The sequence below is a fragment of the Bison bison genome, unplaced genomic scaffold (genome assembly GCF_000754665.1).
Source record: "Bison bison bison isolate TAMUID 2011002044 unplaced genomic scaffold, Bison_UMD1.0 scf7180017864472, whole genome shotgun sequence".
NCBI lineage: Eukaryota > Metazoa > Chordata > Mammalia > Artiodactyla > Bovidae > Bison > Bison bison.
Genome location: NW_011495033.1, coordinates 3,241,576 through 3,258,536, shown reverse-complemented (window position 1 = coordinate 3,258,536; position 16,961 = coordinate 3,241,576). Strand labels below are relative to the sequence as shown.

The window sequence follows — 16,961 nt, the reverse complement described above, 5'->3', positions numbered from 1 at the left end:
TGGTATTCCCATCTCTTTCAGAATTTTCCACAGTTTCTTGTGATCCACACAGTCAAAGGCTTTGGCATAGTCAATAAAGCAGAAATAATGTTTTTCTGGAACTCTCTTGCTTTTTCCATGATCCAGCGGATGTTGGCAGTTTGATCTCTGGTTCCTCTGCCTTTTCTAAAACCAGCTTGAACATCAGGAAGTTCACGGTTCACATATTGCTGAAGCCTGGCTTGGAGAATTTTGAGCATTACTTTACTAGCATGTGAGATGAGTGCAATTGTGTGGTAGTTTGAGCATTCTTTGGCATTGCCTTTCTTTGGGATTGGAATGAAAACTGACCTTTTCCAGTCCTGTGGCCACTGCTGAGTTTTCCAAATTTGCTGGCATACTGAGTACAGCACTTTCACAGCATCATCTTTCAGGATTTGGAATAGCTCAACTGGAATTCCATCACCTCCACTAGCTTTGTTCGTAGTGATGCTTTCTAAGGCCCACTTGACTTCACATTCCAGGATGTCGGGCTCTAGGTCAGTGATCACACCATCGTGATTATCTGGGTCGTGAAGATCTTTTTTGTACAGTTCTTCTGTGTATTCTTCCCACCTCTTGTTAATATCTTCTGCTTCTGTTAGGTCCATACCATTTCTGTCCTTTATCGAGCCCATCTTTGCATGAAATGTTCCCTTGGTATCTCTGATTTTCTTGAAGAGATCTCTAGTCTTTCCCATTCTGTTGTTTTCCTCTATTTCTTTGCATTGATTGCTGAAGAAGGCTTTCTTATCTCTTCTTGCTATTCTTTGGAACTCTGCATTCAGATGTTTATATCTTTCCTTTTCTCCTTTGCTTTTCGCTTCTCTTCTTTTCACAGCTAATGTAAGGCCTCCCCAGACGGCCATTTTGCTTTTCTGCATTTCTTTTCCATGGGGATGGTCTTGATCCCTGTCTCCTGTACAATGTCACGAACCTCATTCCATAGTTCATCAGGCACTCTATCTATCAGATCTAGGCCCTTAAATCTATTTCTCACTTCCACTGTATAATCATAAGGGATTTGATTTAGGTCATACCTGAATGGTCTAGTGGTTTTCCCTACTTTCTTCAATTTCAGTCTGAATTTGGCAATAAGGAGTTCATGGTCTGAGCCACAGTCAGCTCCTTGTCTTGTTTTTGCTGACTGTATAGAGCTTCTCCATCTAATTACGGAAAAATATAAATTCTGGGTTTAGGAAATAATGGATATTTACTACATTAGTCATTATACTTTTGAATGCAAAATTTTAAATGTTCTTCAAAATATTTTAAGATCGGATAGCTCCTTTAACAATTAATAGGAATGCTTCCTTTTTTAACTTCACAGCTTGCAGTGTTAACTAAAAAGTTATTAGGCACAAATAGATGAAAGGTGGAAAGAATGGATAAACAAAACCATGGTATATACATATGGTGAATATTACTCAGTTATACAAAGGAAGGAAATTCTAATAACATGATACAACATTAGTGAATTTTGAAAACATTATGCTAAGTGATGTAAGTTAGATGTAAAAGGACAAATATTCTATAATTCCTTTTATAAGAAATACCTAGAATAGGCGAATTCATAGAGATGGAAGATGGATTAGAGGTTACCAGGGGCTGAGTAGAGGATGAAATGGAGAGTTTATATTCTTAGGCAAGAAGATCACCCATAAAAAAGATTATTCCTGTAACTGCTGCTGCAGCTGCTAAGTCGCTTCATTCGTGTCCGACTCTGTGCAACCCCATAGACAGCAGCCTATCAGGCTCCTCCGTCCCTGGGATTCTCCAGGCAAGAACACTGGAGTAGGTTGCCATTTCCTTCTCCAATGCATGAAAGTGAAAAGTGAAAATGAAGTCGCTCAGTTGTGTCCGACTCTTAGCAACCCCATGGACGACAGCCCACCAGGCTCCTCCATCCGTGGAATTTTCCAGGCGAGAGTACTGGAGTAGGATGCCATTGCCTTCATGTAACTAGCTGGTTGCTATTTGACTTCCTTTTCAGTAATTGAAGTAATGTATATATCAAGAAAGACATCGATTCTTAAAATTTTTACAATTATTTTTTGTTTACTTATTTTGGACCAGTGGCAGGAGTATTATAGTTTTTTTAAGCTACATTATTATTTCTTAAACCCAAGAGCCCTAAAGTAATTAATTGTATTACTGCTATTTAAAATACTAGCTGTATGTTTTATTATCTTTGTTTTTAAGTTATATTAAGGCTTTGTAATTTTGCACTTCATGAATATTAAATAAATCTAGCCATAATGTTTCATTATCCTCATTCTGTATACTGTTTCATACATTGAGGAAATAATGTCTCCTGATTCAAATTATGTTGAAAATGTCAGCATTCCCATTTTTTGTTTTTGCTTTTTAGGATTATGTCTTTGAGATTTATTGATCCATTTGTCTTTAAAATTTAATTTTCTCGAAAGTTTACCCAAACTGTGTTTGTTCACAACAGATTATAATGTTTGTTTCTTTGCCTAGGAGGAAGAAAATTACAGAGAAGAGGGAGATCCTAGAACAAGGGTATCAGATCCACAATCTCCACCTCAAGTATCTCGTCATAAATCACACTACCGTAATCGAGAACACTTTGCTACTATACGGACGGCATCACTGGTATGTACTACCCCAAATTAGAAATACGTTTTTCATGTTAGACCTTGGCATCTATATTCAAGTATAATTATATCTCTTTTTTTTTTTGTATTTTGTATTTCTAACATTTATTCGACATTTAACTGCCTATTATAAGAAAGATCTTATAGAAAGCACTCTGAGAGATGTGTGTACAAATAACTAATATATTAGAATATATTAAATGCTTAAGAGAGCTGAAAGTGATAGTCGCTCAGTTGTGTCCAGCTCTTTTGATCTATGGACTGTAGCCTGCCGGGCTCCTCTGTCCATGAAATTCTCCAGGAAAGAAGTGGGTAGCAATCCCCTTCTCCAGGGTATCCTCCCAACCCACAGGGCTAAAAGGTACTAAATAGGAATTCAGATTACCTTTGATTTAGGGTGAGTATTTATAAATCATTTGAGCCTTTAATAATTGGTTGGTTTTAGGCACAGGGGGAGAGAAAAAATGTAGTTTCCACCTAAGAGTTGACAGGCTAACAAAAATGAGGGGAAGTGTTCATGAAATAGCAAGTAATCCAATTTGATATACTTAAAATATAGTTCTTCTGACTTCCCAAATAATGAAAATGGATTATTTGTTCATTACAAAGATGTTGTTATACTGGGGTACTTATAACCCTCATCAGTCAGATATTTAGGACCAAAACATGATAAAGGTGGGGATAGAAAGATGTTAAGATATCAAAGGGAAGTAGGTTATTAGTAAATATGACAGAAAAAAATATATGGAAATTGTCTGAATTATTAACTACAGATCTTGTAACAGATCTTGTAAATCTCATTCTGTGGCCCATGAATCTGAATGACATCTGGGGTCAAAAACACCATCCCCTGGACTTCCCTTGTGGTCCAGTGGTTAAGAATCCACCTGCCAGCACAGGGAACATGGGTTCAATCCCTGGTCTTGGAAGATCCCACAGGCCAAGGAGCAAGTAAACCCACGTGCTGCAGCTACTGAAGCCCAAGCGCCTAGAGCTCATGCTCCGCAATGAGAGAAGCCATCACAATGAGAAACCTGTGCTCCACAACTAGAGAGTAGCCCCCACTTGCCACAAGTAGAGAAGGCCTGCAGTCAGGAACTAGAGAAGACCCAGGCCAGCCAAAAATAAAAATAAATTAAAAAAACAAAAAGATAAACACCATCCCCTATGATAAGTCAAGTTGTTCCTACTGTTCTTTAACATGTAAATAATTCTTTGAACAGAGCAAGTAGCAAAGATTGCTTAGTTTTTTCATGACCATTTTAACAAATACCTGGACAAGGCCAGCTTGTTGGGAAAATATCTTTGTGACTGGGCACATACTCATGTTTCCCAAGCAAGCCTTCTGTCTCAAATTTTAAGCTCCCTCAAATTAATTGAGGAAACATTTTTTTGGTCATTCCACTCAGCTTACAGGACCAGGGATTGAACCCACACCCTCAGCATTGCAAGTACAGAGTCCTAACCACTGGACCACTAGGGAATTCTTGAGGAATTCTCTTAAATTATGGATTTAGACAACTTAAGATCCATATCCCTAAATCTATTAAGTCTATTTATTTCAGATAAAACATTCATACAGTAGGTAGATTTGTGTACAAAGATATGCATAGCTGTATTTTTCAATAAAAGTACCATGTACTATAACTCAGTCTGACTGCTCTGCCTTGGGTTTTCTTCATACAATAAAATACATAGATCCTAGGTCTTCAATTTGAAGTATTTTTAGTGGTACTCATTACGCTAACCATCAACTAAGAAAATACATATACATACTGAATGCTAGTGTTGTTCACTTTAAAATAATTTATTTTATATTATGTGAATTTCACCTCAACTAAAAAAATCAGTTTACACATTTTTTTTCTTTATTGTCAGTGCTTTTTGTGTCCTGCCCAGGAAATACTTGTCTGCCCTACAGTCATGAAGATAGTCTGTGATTTCTTCTGTTTTATGATTCTGGATTTTGTGTTTATGTCAAATGATTCTTTTCAAATTAATTTTGGTATAGAGTGATATAGAAGTCTGGTTTTTGTTTGTGTTTTATATACAAAGAACCAGTTATAATTTGATAATACATTTATTTCCTCTTTGACCTAACTTGACTTTTTGGTAGAAAAATCAGTTGACTAAATGTATATGATCTATTTCTAGATTTTATTCTGTTCTTTTGATCTGTTCAACCTGTCCTTCCACCAGTGCCACACCATTTTGATTACTGAAATGTGTGTCTTCAGCTTTTTTTCCCTCAAGAATGTTTTGCTTCTTGTAGCTCCTTTACATTTCTATATAAATTTTTGAACTAGCTTGTCTATTTCTTTAAAAGATCACCTGGAATTTTAATTGGAAACTGCTCATTGGAATCTCTTACAGTAATTGTCTACTTGGATAAATAACAGAGTGGTCTAAAATGCTTCTGAAAGAAAAAATGTTTTGCTTTATTGTTTTCTCTCCATTGTTTGTGTGTCTAGGTTACAAGGCAAATGCAGGAACATGAGCAGGACTCTGAACTTAGAGAACAAATGTCTGGCTATAAGAGAATGAGGCGGCAACATCAAAAGCAGCTAATGACTCTGGAAAATAAGTTGAAGGCTGAGATGGATGAACATCGCCTCAGATTAGACAAAGATCTTGAAACACAGCGTAACAATTTTGCTGCAGAAATGGAGAAACTTATCAAGAAACATCAGGCTGCTATGGAAAAAGAGGTGGCTGATTCACTATTCTTAATTTCTTTACTGTAGATCATAAGCATCTCAGAATTAACCAAGATGGCATTTTGATGTTAGGATATTTTCCCTAGAACCAAGCCAGTTCAATTGGGAATAAGGGAGAAACATTTATGTAACATGTATAGTATCAGGTACTAAGTCTGGTAACCAATAGACGTAGGATTATTTCCTAATGCTCATAGTTTTATTGTATCACAGTGGGTAAATTATGCAACCATTCTAGGCCCTGATAGTACTCTGATAGTATGAGGAGTTTCTTAATCATCTATCAATGGGTGATTTAGGTCTCAAAAAATCATTTATGATTCTCTTTGTGTGTTTTTTGGAAACCTTCCTTCAATTTATAGTAGCATTTTAGTATCAGAATAATTAAAGATTATTGTAATATAACATAGTGTTAGAGATAATAAGTTAAGAGAGATTCAAATTAAGATTTGGCCCATTTTGTTTATTTACAAATGTGTCAGTCTACTATATGATTTAAGTATATATATTTTAGGATTCTTCTTATGGGAAACCTAATGTTTTTGATGTCCCATCAATTAAATTTTATTTTGATAGTCACATTTGTCAAGTAAAATGTAAGCTTCTCAGTAAATTAACACAATATCTAGAAATATGTCTAGCTAGTCCACATTGAGGCATTATTTATTATGGTTACCCTGTTCACCTTCCTGCCCCACCCCAGCCCAAATTAAAAGACCCACTCTCATAATAATAGTTCATTTCAGTCGCTCAGTTGTGTCCGACTCTTTGCGTCCCCATGAATCGCAGCACACCAGGCCTCTCTGTCACCCAACTCCCAGAGTTTACCCAAACTCATGTCCATCGAATCGGTGATGCCATCCAGCCATCTCATCCTCTGTCGTCCCCTTCTCCTCCTGACCCCAATCCCTCCCAGCATCAGGGTCTTTTCCAATGAGTCAACTCTTCGCATGAGTTGGCCAAAGTATTGGAGTTTCAGCTTCGGCATAAGTCCTTCCAGTGAACACCCAGGACTGATCTCCTTTAGGATAGACTGGTTGGATCTCCTTGCAGTCCAAGGGACTCTCAAGAGTCTTCTCCAACACCACAGTTCAAAAGCATCAATTCTTTGGTGCTCAGCTTTCTTCACAGACCAACTCTCACATCCATACATGACCAAAAACCATAGCCTTGACTAGACGGACCTTTGTTGGCAAAGTAATGTCTCTGCTTTTTAATATGCTGTCTAGGTTGGTCATAACTTTGCTTCCAAGGAGTAAGCATCTTTTAATTTCATAGATGCAATGACAATAGTAGAGAATTGGCAAAATAATTTATTGAGTAAAGAATTATTTAATTTTGAATTAATTTGAGTAAAGAATGTATAGATATTTAGAATCCTATTGGGCATTAGAAAGTATTTTTAATAACTTAGGAAGAGATAGATACTAACATATTTAGAAAAGCAGATCATGACGTAGGATGTGCAATGTGTTATTTAAAAATGTGTGCATGCATAGAAAAAATAGGGAAGGTATGTATCAAGTTGTTTTTCTTGTTTTTCTCTGAGTGCTAAAATCATACAAAGTTTTTTTTTCTTTGTGTTTTTCTGTATTTTCTAAATGATCCACAATGAATATACGTTGCATGTGTAATCAGAAATAAAACAGTATGATATATATGTATCTAATATTTAACATTTTTATTTAATATATAAGTTAAGGTCAGGGTTTACTTTGAAGAGGAGTATATTATTTAATATACAAGTCAATCTAGATAAAAGGTCATGATTTTATTATATTTTGAATAAATACTTATTTTTTTATTGGGCATATTGTTAAATTTTTAAAAAGGTGAAAGCTTTTTAATTCTGTAATAGGTCAGCATTTTAAAGATGAGTCCCATTTTACTGGTTCTCTGAAATTCAAATAAGATGCTAAGTAATACTTATTAGTAATTTGTTGGATGTTCTTATTTTGGTAATGCTTATACAGATTTTATCCTAAGTGGTATATATTAAACTGTTTCTTTGACTCTGTCTACTTAACTAATTTGATCCATTTTTTAAATTTCTCATAGGCTAAAGTGATGGCCAATGAAGAGAAAAAATTTCAGCAACATATTCAGGCCCAACAGAAGAAAGAACTAAACAGCTTTTTGGAGTCTCAGAAAAGAGAATATAAACTTCGAAAAGAGCAGCTTAAGGAGGTACTTTTATTTAATACCAAATACCACATGATATATTTATGCCTTTGATTTTCATGTATTTTGAACTGAGTTGTTTATGTTGCCAGGAGCTGAATGAAAATCAGAGCACCCCCAAAAAAGAAAAACAGGAGTGGCTTTCAAAGCAGAAGGAGAATATACAGCATTTCCAAGCAGAAGAAGAGGCTAATCTTCTACGGCGTCAGAGACAGTATCTAGAGTTGGAATGCCGTCGCTTCAAGAGAAGAATGTTACTTGGGCGTCATAACTTAGAGCAGGACCTTGTCAGGGAGGTACGTTTGAAACGCGAATCTTTTCTGAAACTATGTTAGTCCCTTGTCAGTCTCTGGGCCTTTGCACTTGTGCCTCCCTCAGCCTGAATTCTTCTTTCCTAGATTATCTACATGGTTTGCTAACCCCCATTCATGTCTGTCCTCAGAAATGCCTCCCCTAACATCCAAATCCTCCTCCTTATTTAAATATTCTTCTCTGCACTTCTCTCTCCTATACACACACACTTTTGGGGGAGAAGCTTCTCTTCTTGCCTAGAATGAAAATTTTATGAAGTCACCGGTTTTATTTTCTTCCAGTCTTTATGTCCCCTATGTGTTACCATTTAATACTTTCTTTATAATCATGTACTTAATTGAGCAAATGTAGAAACTCTTGTGTCAGGGAAAACAAATATCAGTATCAGGGATACCTCTGAGCACAGATTAGCTTATTTCCAAGAGTGGCTTAAAATAAACTTCAAGTATAGCATAATTGTTCAAATTTACTAATAATTAAAGAAATTCAAATTAAAGTAGTTGCATCAGTTAAATAAGAACAGTTTAACAGACTGGCAACATTGAATCCTAGTAACGGTGTTGGGAAATGTGCAGTGTTGATAAGAGTATAAATTGATACTGCCCTTTTGGAGCTCATATGCTTTTACCTACAAATCCACTTCTAGAACTCTATCCTAAAGAAATAATAACATGGTTATATGATGCATGATGCATCAACATTTAATGAAAAATTTTTTATAAAGCAAAAAATGGAAAATTATAGTATTTCAAAGCGGAAACCTATGGTGAAACTTAAAGATCTGTATATACTGATCAGATCTGAATAGATGTCCATTATATTGTTAGCTGAAGAAAGCACATTACATGCCTATGTTGTATATTGTTACTCAGTTTTTTGAACTATATATTTTTGTATAATAGTTGTTTCACAGTAGCATGGGGAAGGTTGGGAAGCATTTTCTTCAAACTGTTGTCCTTTGCAGAAGGGTTTGCAGGGGCAAAGGGAACAGGTTTGACGTGTGTGTGTTTTACACTTGTTCTTTTTAATCTGAAAGAAAAAAGGAATTAAAACATTTATCGAGCATCATGTGCTAGGTATTATTCTGAGAACTTTCCGTTTATGAATTCATTTCATCCTCACGTTAAATCTGTACAATAGTTATACTATTATTTCTTTGAAAAATGATGAAACTAAAGCACAGCAGGTTTAAACAACTAACCCAAGGACTTGGTGACTGTAGGTAGCAGAGCCAGGTCCATGTTCTTATCCATTACACTATACTGGGTATAGGACACTCTGAAGAAATTCAGAAAGTGGCTTCAGGGTTCTCTTCAAATATAAAATTGGAAAAGAAAAAAAGAAGGAAAGAAAGAAAGAAGGACATTAAGTCTACTGAGATTTGATATATTTTAAGCTTATGGCATAAAATAGTATTAATGAATAGTAAATACTAGAATAAGGAAATTTGTCTTTACTAATTGCCCATTTACTACTGTATAGGTCATAAAATCTGATATTTACTGTGTAGTCATTATTGAATCTGGGATTACATCTATTTCCTGGTTAATCTGTTTCTTAGGGTTTTTTCCCCTGGCATTGTACAGCGATAAATATACCTTTGTCTTTTGTATTATGGATTAGGAGTTAAATAAAAGACAGACTCAGAAGGACTTAGAGCATGCCATGCTACTACGACAGCATGAATCCATGCAAGAACTGGAGTTCCGCCACCTCAACACAATTCAGAAGATGCGCTGTGAGTTGATCAGATTGCAGCATCAAACTGAGCTCACTAACCAGCTAGAATATAATAAACGAAGAGAACGAGAGCTAAGGCGAAAGCATGTCATGGAGGTTCGACAACAGCCTAAGAGTCTGAAGGTACCTTTAGCCTAAGCTAAAGTTATTTAAGTTACATGTCTGTGAAATGAATGATGATTTTAAAGTTAGCAGCAGTAGGGCTTGGTATAGACTTGTTTGGTGTTGAACCTTTCCTTTCTCTTTCTTATTGATAACCTTTTCAGTTTGAAAGTTTATAAACACTATTGTGATCTTTGCAGATACTATACAAAAAGTGAGGCAAAAAACAATGTTTCACAATTATAGTCAGGCTTTGAATAGAATGTCTGCTTTTGATGACAAATGAGCTCAAGATTTTCCATAAAGGAGATTGTTGTTACTTTACTATAGAAGAAAATGACCATTTCCTCTTAGTTATGTATCTATATCTACTTATTCAATTTGAACAAAACTGACTTGATTTTAACATCAAGTTATCCCATTTTTGTTTCCCTAATAGTTGCAACTTCCGACTTTCTCCAGGAATTTAAAGGGGACATCAGTTTTAGCACTTACATAATTTAACTGGTCATCTGAGTTAAATTCACCCATTCCAGTCCTGATTAGTTCACTGATTGCTAGAATGTTGACATTCATTCTTGCCATCTCCTGTTTGACCACTTCCAATTTGCCTTGATTCCTGGACCTAACATTCCAGGTTCCTATGCAATATTGCTCTTAACAGAATTGGACCTTGCTTTTATCACCAGTCACATCCACAACTGGGTGTTGTTTTTGCTTTGGCTCCATCCCTTCATTCTTTCTGGAGTTATTTCTCCACTGATCTCCAGTAGCATATTGGGCACTTATCGACCTGGGGAGTTCCTCTTTCAGTATCCTATCATTTTGCCTTTTCATACTGTTCATGGGGTTCTCAAGGCAAGAATACTGAAGTGGTTTGCCATTCCCTTCTCCAGTGGACCACATTCTGTCAGACCTCTCCACCATGACCTGTCTGTCTTGGGTGGCCCCACATGGCATGGCTTAGTTTCATTGAGTTAGACAAGGCTGTGGTCTGTGTGATCAGATTGGCTAGTTTTCTGTGATTATGGTTTCAGTGTGTCTGCCCTCTGATGCCCTCTCACAACACCTACCATCTTACTTGGGTTTCTCTTACCTTGGTTGTGGGGTATCTCTTCACAGCTGCTCCTTACCTTGGATGAAGGGTATCTCCTCAGGGTTGCCCCTCCTGACCTTGAATATGGGGTAACTCCTCTCAGCCACTCCTGCACCGTCGCAGCCTAGCGTTCTCGGTCGCCACCCCTGACCTTGGGTGAGGGGTACCTCCTCTTGGCCGCGCTTCTGCGCGGTCCATCGCAGCCAGAAGCCGGCGCGCTTTTGCACGATCTGTTGACCATTATATCTACTACTGTGGGCAGGAATCCCTTAGAAGAAATGGAATAGCCATCATGGTCAACAAAAGAGTCCAAAATGCAGTACTTGGATGCAATCTCAAAAACAACAGAATGATCTCTGTTCGCTTCCAAGGCAAACCATTCAGTATCACGGTAATCCAAGCCTATGCCCCAACCAGTAGTGCTGAAGAACGGTTCTATGAAGACCTACAAGACCTTTTAGAACTAACACCCAAAAAAGGCGTCCTTTTCATTATAGGGGACTGGAATGCAAAAGTAGGAAGTCAAGAAACACCTGGAGTAACAAGCAGATTTGACCTTGGAGTACGGAATGAGCAGGGCAAAGGCTAATAGAGTTTTGCCAAGAGAACGCACTGGTCATAGCAAACACCCTCTTCCAACAACACAAGAGAAGACATCACCACACATGGACATCACCAGATGGTCAACACTGAAATCAAATTGATTATATTCTTTGCAGCCAAAGATGGAGAAGCTCTATACGGTCAGCAAAAACAAGACCAGGAGCTGACTGTGGCTCAGATCATGAACTCCTTATTGCCAAATTCAGACTTAAATTGAAGAAAGTAGGGAAAACCACTAGACCATTCAGGTATGACCTATTCAAATCCCTTATGATTATACAGTGGAAGTGAGAAATAGATTTAAGGGACTAGATCCGATAGAGTGCCTGATCAACTATGGTTGGGAGTTCATGACATTGTACAGGAGACAGGGATCAAGACCATCCCCAAGAAAAAGAAATGCAAAAAAGCAAAATGGCTGTCTGAGGAGGCCTTACAAATAGCTGTGAGAAGAAGAGATGCGAAAAGCAAAGGAAAAGCAAGATATAAGCATCTGAATGCAGAGTTCCAAAGAATAGCAAGGAGAGATAAGAAAGCCTTCCTCAGCGTTCAATGCAAAGAAATAGAGGAAAACAACAGAATGGGAAAGACTAGAGATCTCTTCAAGAAAATCAGAGATACCAAGGGAACATTTCACGCAAAGATGGGCTCGATAAAGGACAGAAATGGTATGGACCTAACAGAAGCAGAAGATATTAAGAAGAGATGGCAAGAATACACAGAAGAACTGTACAAAAACGATCTTCACGACCCAGATAATCACGATGGTGTGATCACTCACCTAGAGCCAGATATCCTGGAATGTGAAGTCAGGTGGGCCCTAGAAAGTATCACTAGGAACAAAGCTAGTGGAGGTGATGGAATCCCAGTTGAGCTATTTCAAATCCTGAAAGATGATGCTGTGAAAGTGCTGCACTCAATATGCCAGCAAATTTGGAACACTCAGCAGTGGCCACAGGACTGGAAAAGGTCAGTTTTCATTTCAATCCCGAAGAAAGGCAATGCCAAAGAATGCTCAAACTACTGCACAATTGCACTCATCTCACATGCTAGTAAAGTAATGCTCAAAATTCTCCAAGCCAGGCTTCAGCAATATGTGAACCATGAACTTCCAGATGTTCAAGCTGGTTTTAGAAAAGGCAGAGGAACCAGAGATCAAACTGCCAACATCTGCTGGATCATGGAAAAAGCAAGAGAGTTCCAGAAAAACATTATTTCTGCTTTATTGACTATGCCAAAGCCTTTGACTGTGTGGATCACAATCAACTGTGGAAAATTCTGAAAGAGATGGGCATACCAGACCACCTGACCTGCCTCTTGAGAAACCTATATGCAGGTCAGGAAGCAACAGTTAGAACTGGACATGGAACAACAGACTGGTTCCAAATAAGAAAAGGAGTACATCAAGGCTGTATATTGTCACCCTGCTTATTTAAGTTATATGCAGAGTACATCATGAGAAATGCTGGGCTGGAAGAAGACCGTGGGCTGGAAGAAGCACAAGCTGGAATCAAGATTGCCAGGAGAAATATCGGTAACCTCAGATATGCAGATGACACCACCCTTATGGCAGAAAGTGAAGAGGAACTAAAGAGCCTCTTGATGAAAGTGAAAGAGGAGAGTGAAAAAGTTGGCCTAAAGCTCAGCATTCAGAAAAATAAGATCATGGCATCTGGTCCCATCACTTCATGGGAAATAGTTGGGGAAACAGTGGAAACAGTGTCAGACTTTATTTTTCTGGGCTCCAAAATCACTGCAGATGGTGATTGCAGCCATAAAATTAAAAGATGCTTACTCCTTGGAAGGAGAGTTATGAACAACCTAGACAGCATATTCAAAAGCAGAGACATTACTTTGTCAACAAAGGTCCGTCTAGTCAAGGCTATGGTTTTTCCAGTGGTCATGTATGGATGTGAGAGTTGGACTGTGAAGAAAGCTGAGCTCCAAAGAATTGATGCTTTTAAACTGTGGTGCTGGAGAAGACTCTTGAGAGTCCCTTGGACTGCAAGGAGATCCAACCAGTCCATTCTGAAAGAGATCAGTCCTGGGTGTTCTCTGGAAGGACTGATGCTGAAGCTGAAACTCCAGTACTTTGGCCACCTCATGCGAAGAGTTGACTCACTGGAAAAGACTCTAATGCTGGGAGGGATTGGGGGCAGGAGGAGAAGGGGATGACAGAGGATGAGATGGCTGGATGGTATCACCGACTCAATGCACGTGAGTTTGGGTAAACTCCAGGAGCTGGTGATGGACAGGGAGGCCTGGCATGCTGTGATTCATGGGGTCGCAAAGAGTCGGACATGACTGAGCAACTGAACTGGACTGAAGTGAATTTAACTGGGATTTGGGGAGTTCTGGGGTACCCATGTCAATGGAATAGGTGATTGACACCTGTTGCCTGCTCTGCTGTTTCTTCATCTGACATCCAGATGATGATTTGTCAATGTTAGATGAGTAGAAACAACTGTAACTTAACATTCCTCTTGAATTCACTTGAGTCAAACATTAAGGGGTATAGTTTATTCTTGGTACAAGTATTACTCTTCTTAAAGAAAAAGCACATTTTTCAAGGTTTTTTTTTTTTTCCCTCTCATTTGACTAGTGGTGTGGACACTAATTACAGTGCTTTCTTGACACAATATTTAAAAATAAAAACTTTTAAAAGACTGAACGCTGTTATACAGAGGTAGAAAAGAATGGCTAAATGTCATTGTCCCATTCCTGGGTAACTTGAATATTCTTTCAATATTGTTAACCAAGAACAGTATTTAAGAGTGGCACCACTAAACATAGCTGAACTAAGAGTTTCTCTTTGTAGCTAGGCATTTTTTGACCTTTCACAGCATGGCTGTAACTTAATGACTTGGTTGGTACAAAATGTGGAAAGTGTGTATTTGATACTTTGGTATTTATTGGCAGAGGTGGTGGAGAGGATGAATAGTTACTTCCTTGAAAAGTATGTTACTTTGGTTTTATATGCATTTATTGCACACTGAATCAACCAGTCAGTATTTCAGCTATAGCTTCTGCCTTGTGAAGTACATGAGTAAATTCTCACTTTTGGGCTTGAACAATATACCTTATAGAAATATATCTCATCTTCTCAAATTTTGTTCAGAACTGAGTTCATAGAAATAACTAACCTGCGATTAACCAAAAACTAAAGCCAAACCCCTTTGTCTATGAACTCAAATTGTTTTATCTCCCAAATGTTTATGTAGTTCAAGTCTTTTATCATCACCTCAAGAAGGGCTGTCCCCTCCCTTGCCCCACAGTTTATTCCCCTTATGGGAAAGATAATTATAATAATGTTGCTGCTGCTAAGTCACTCCCGTCGTTTCCGACTCTGTGTGACCCCATAGACGGCAGCCACCAGACTCCCCCATCCCTGGGATTCTCCAGGCAATAACACTGGAGTGGGTTGCCATTTCCTTCTCCAGTGCATGAAAGTGAAAAGTGAAAGTGAAGTCGCTCAGTCGTGTCTAACTCTTAGCGACCCCATGGACTGCAGCCCACCAGGCTCCCCTGTCCATGGGATTTTCCAGGCAAGAGTACTGGAGTTAGTCAGTTATAATAATGATAGCCTGCTTTTGTGGGGTCTGTCACAGACTATGTAGTTAGAGTTGAGATTGTTATTAAAAGAAATTGGAGCAACGTGTCTCAGGTAAGGAACAATAAATATGCTTATTTTCTGCCTTAGAAATCTGATAAGATATTGTCTGGCCAATAAAAAACTTTTGTATCTACTATTGTTAATGCATGAGAAGAAATTTAATTTTCTGTCATCAATATACATAGCAATCTAAATTAATTTTAATATTTATTTGTAACTGTTACCAAAATAATGAGTACTACTTGAAGTCATATGAAAAATGAGGTACTTGGTATTCTAATGTTCTAAATTAGAGCTTTTGTAATACATAGAATCTAATGGTTTGACCTAATAGCCAAGTAGAAACATACTGTACCTGCAACCTTATGATCTAACTATTTTGTTTTTCCCTCTCCCTTTCTCCTAGTAGCCTTTTTTTTCATATAAGCATAAGGTATATCAAATGCCATATGTTAAAAATTATATATATCTTTTTTTTTCCCTTCTCAGTCTAAAGAACTCCAAATAAAAAAGCAGTTTCAGGACACCTGTAAAATCCAAACCAGACAGTACAAAGCATTAAGAAATCACTTATTGGAGACTACACCAAAGAGCGAGCACAAAGCTGTTCTGAAACGGCTCAAGGAGGAGCAGACCCGGAAGTTAGCCATCTTGGCTGAACAATACGACCACAGCATTAATGAAATGCTCTCCACCCAAGCAGTGAGTTTGTGTTATTTAGGCAAAACAAATTCAGGGCCACTTTCCTTCCACCCCCTGAAAGAAGTCTCAGTAATTAAAACACTAATAGGAAGTGGTAGCTCTCCTACAGCCTGGGAAATAGTAGTGGTTATCTGTATTTTTCCTGTCTCTGCATTCTTTGGAAGTAGGCATGATTTATATAAAATTCTCATTGATACACTTAGACATGAGATTCTAAATAGGCTCCTTGCCAGTGCCTCTCAGGTGTTTAGCACATATCAATACCAAGAGTATACCTAGATTAGAGCAACAGCATTGTTAGGCATTGGGCAAAAAGTAGTACTGTATTAGAAATCTAAATGGTCACATTTTAATGGAGGCAAATACAAAGTATTTTCTATGTAAGTTTTGTGAACTTTTTCTTAAAGGGCCAGATAGTAAATATTTTAGAATTTGTGGGACAGAATACAAAATTGAGGATATTATGTGAGTACTTATAGCCATATAAAATATAAAAATCATTCTTAATTAGCATTCTTAATTATAAAATTAATTAATTAAAACAGGCAACTGTCCAGATTTGGTCTGGAGCTGTAGTTCGCTGGTCCCTGTTCTATAATTATTTTCATTGCAGAGAAGAGATTCAGGGTCTTATATCACTTAATCAGATTCTAGATTTTTCTTAAGAAAAATATGGTTATTCAGACATCCTCCAAATAGCGTATGATAGCTTTTATCTTCTCGTTATCATCATTGGTTACTGTGCCTTCCTTTTTCAGAGATGTTTACTCCAAGATATAAGAGAGAACAATTGTGTATCCTATAAAAGAGTAGTCTGCCTTTTCTCACACCTCCTTTCCATAGGTCTTGAATAAATAGTTCACAGTAGGATATATTTGTTTTTTTTCTCTTTCAGCTGCGTTTGGATGAAGCACAGGAAGCAGAGTGCCAGGTTTTGAAGATGCAGCTGCAGCAGGAACTGGAGCTGTTAAATGCATATCAGAGCAAAATCAAGATGCAAGCGGAGGCACAGCATGATCGAGAGCTTCGGGAGCTTGAACAGAGAGTCTCCCTCCGCAGGGCACTCTTAGAGCAAAAGGTATAGATGATAGAAGGAAGTTATTTGTGCTAACATTTGCTTTCATCAGAAGTATTTTATAAATACATTTTCATATTAAGAGAGGTGGCTTTTGGTTGTTTTCACCATATTTCCTTAATTCTAATTTTGTAGTGTTTTTCTTTAAAATTATTGATTCAGTAATGAACCTTAATGAATT

At 37.6% G+C, this 16,961-nt stretch overlaps 1 protein-coding gene across 1 annotated transcript in view; it reads left to right on the top strand.

Moving 5' to 3' along the window:
- Window positions 1–16,961, top strand: part of TAOK1 (TAO kinase 1) — a 110,116-nt gene that overhangs the window by 78,760 nt on the left and 14,395 nt on the right. The window contains exons 13-19 of the mRNA XM_010861382.1: window positions 2,503–2,637; window positions 5,111–5,347; window positions 7,415–7,543; window positions 7,630–7,833; window positions 9,473–9,712; window positions 15,493–15,705; window positions 16,601–16,783. Coding sequence (XP_010859684.1) covers window positions 2,503–2,637; window positions 5,111–5,347; window positions 7,415–7,543; window positions 7,630–7,833; window positions 9,473–9,712; window positions 15,493–15,705; window positions 16,601–16,783 — 1,341 coding nt within the window. The remainder of the gene's footprint in view (window positions 1–2,502; window positions 2,638–5,110; window positions 5,348–7,414; window positions 7,544–7,629; window positions 7,834–9,472; window positions 9,713–15,492; window positions 15,706–16,600; window positions 16,784–16,961) is intronic.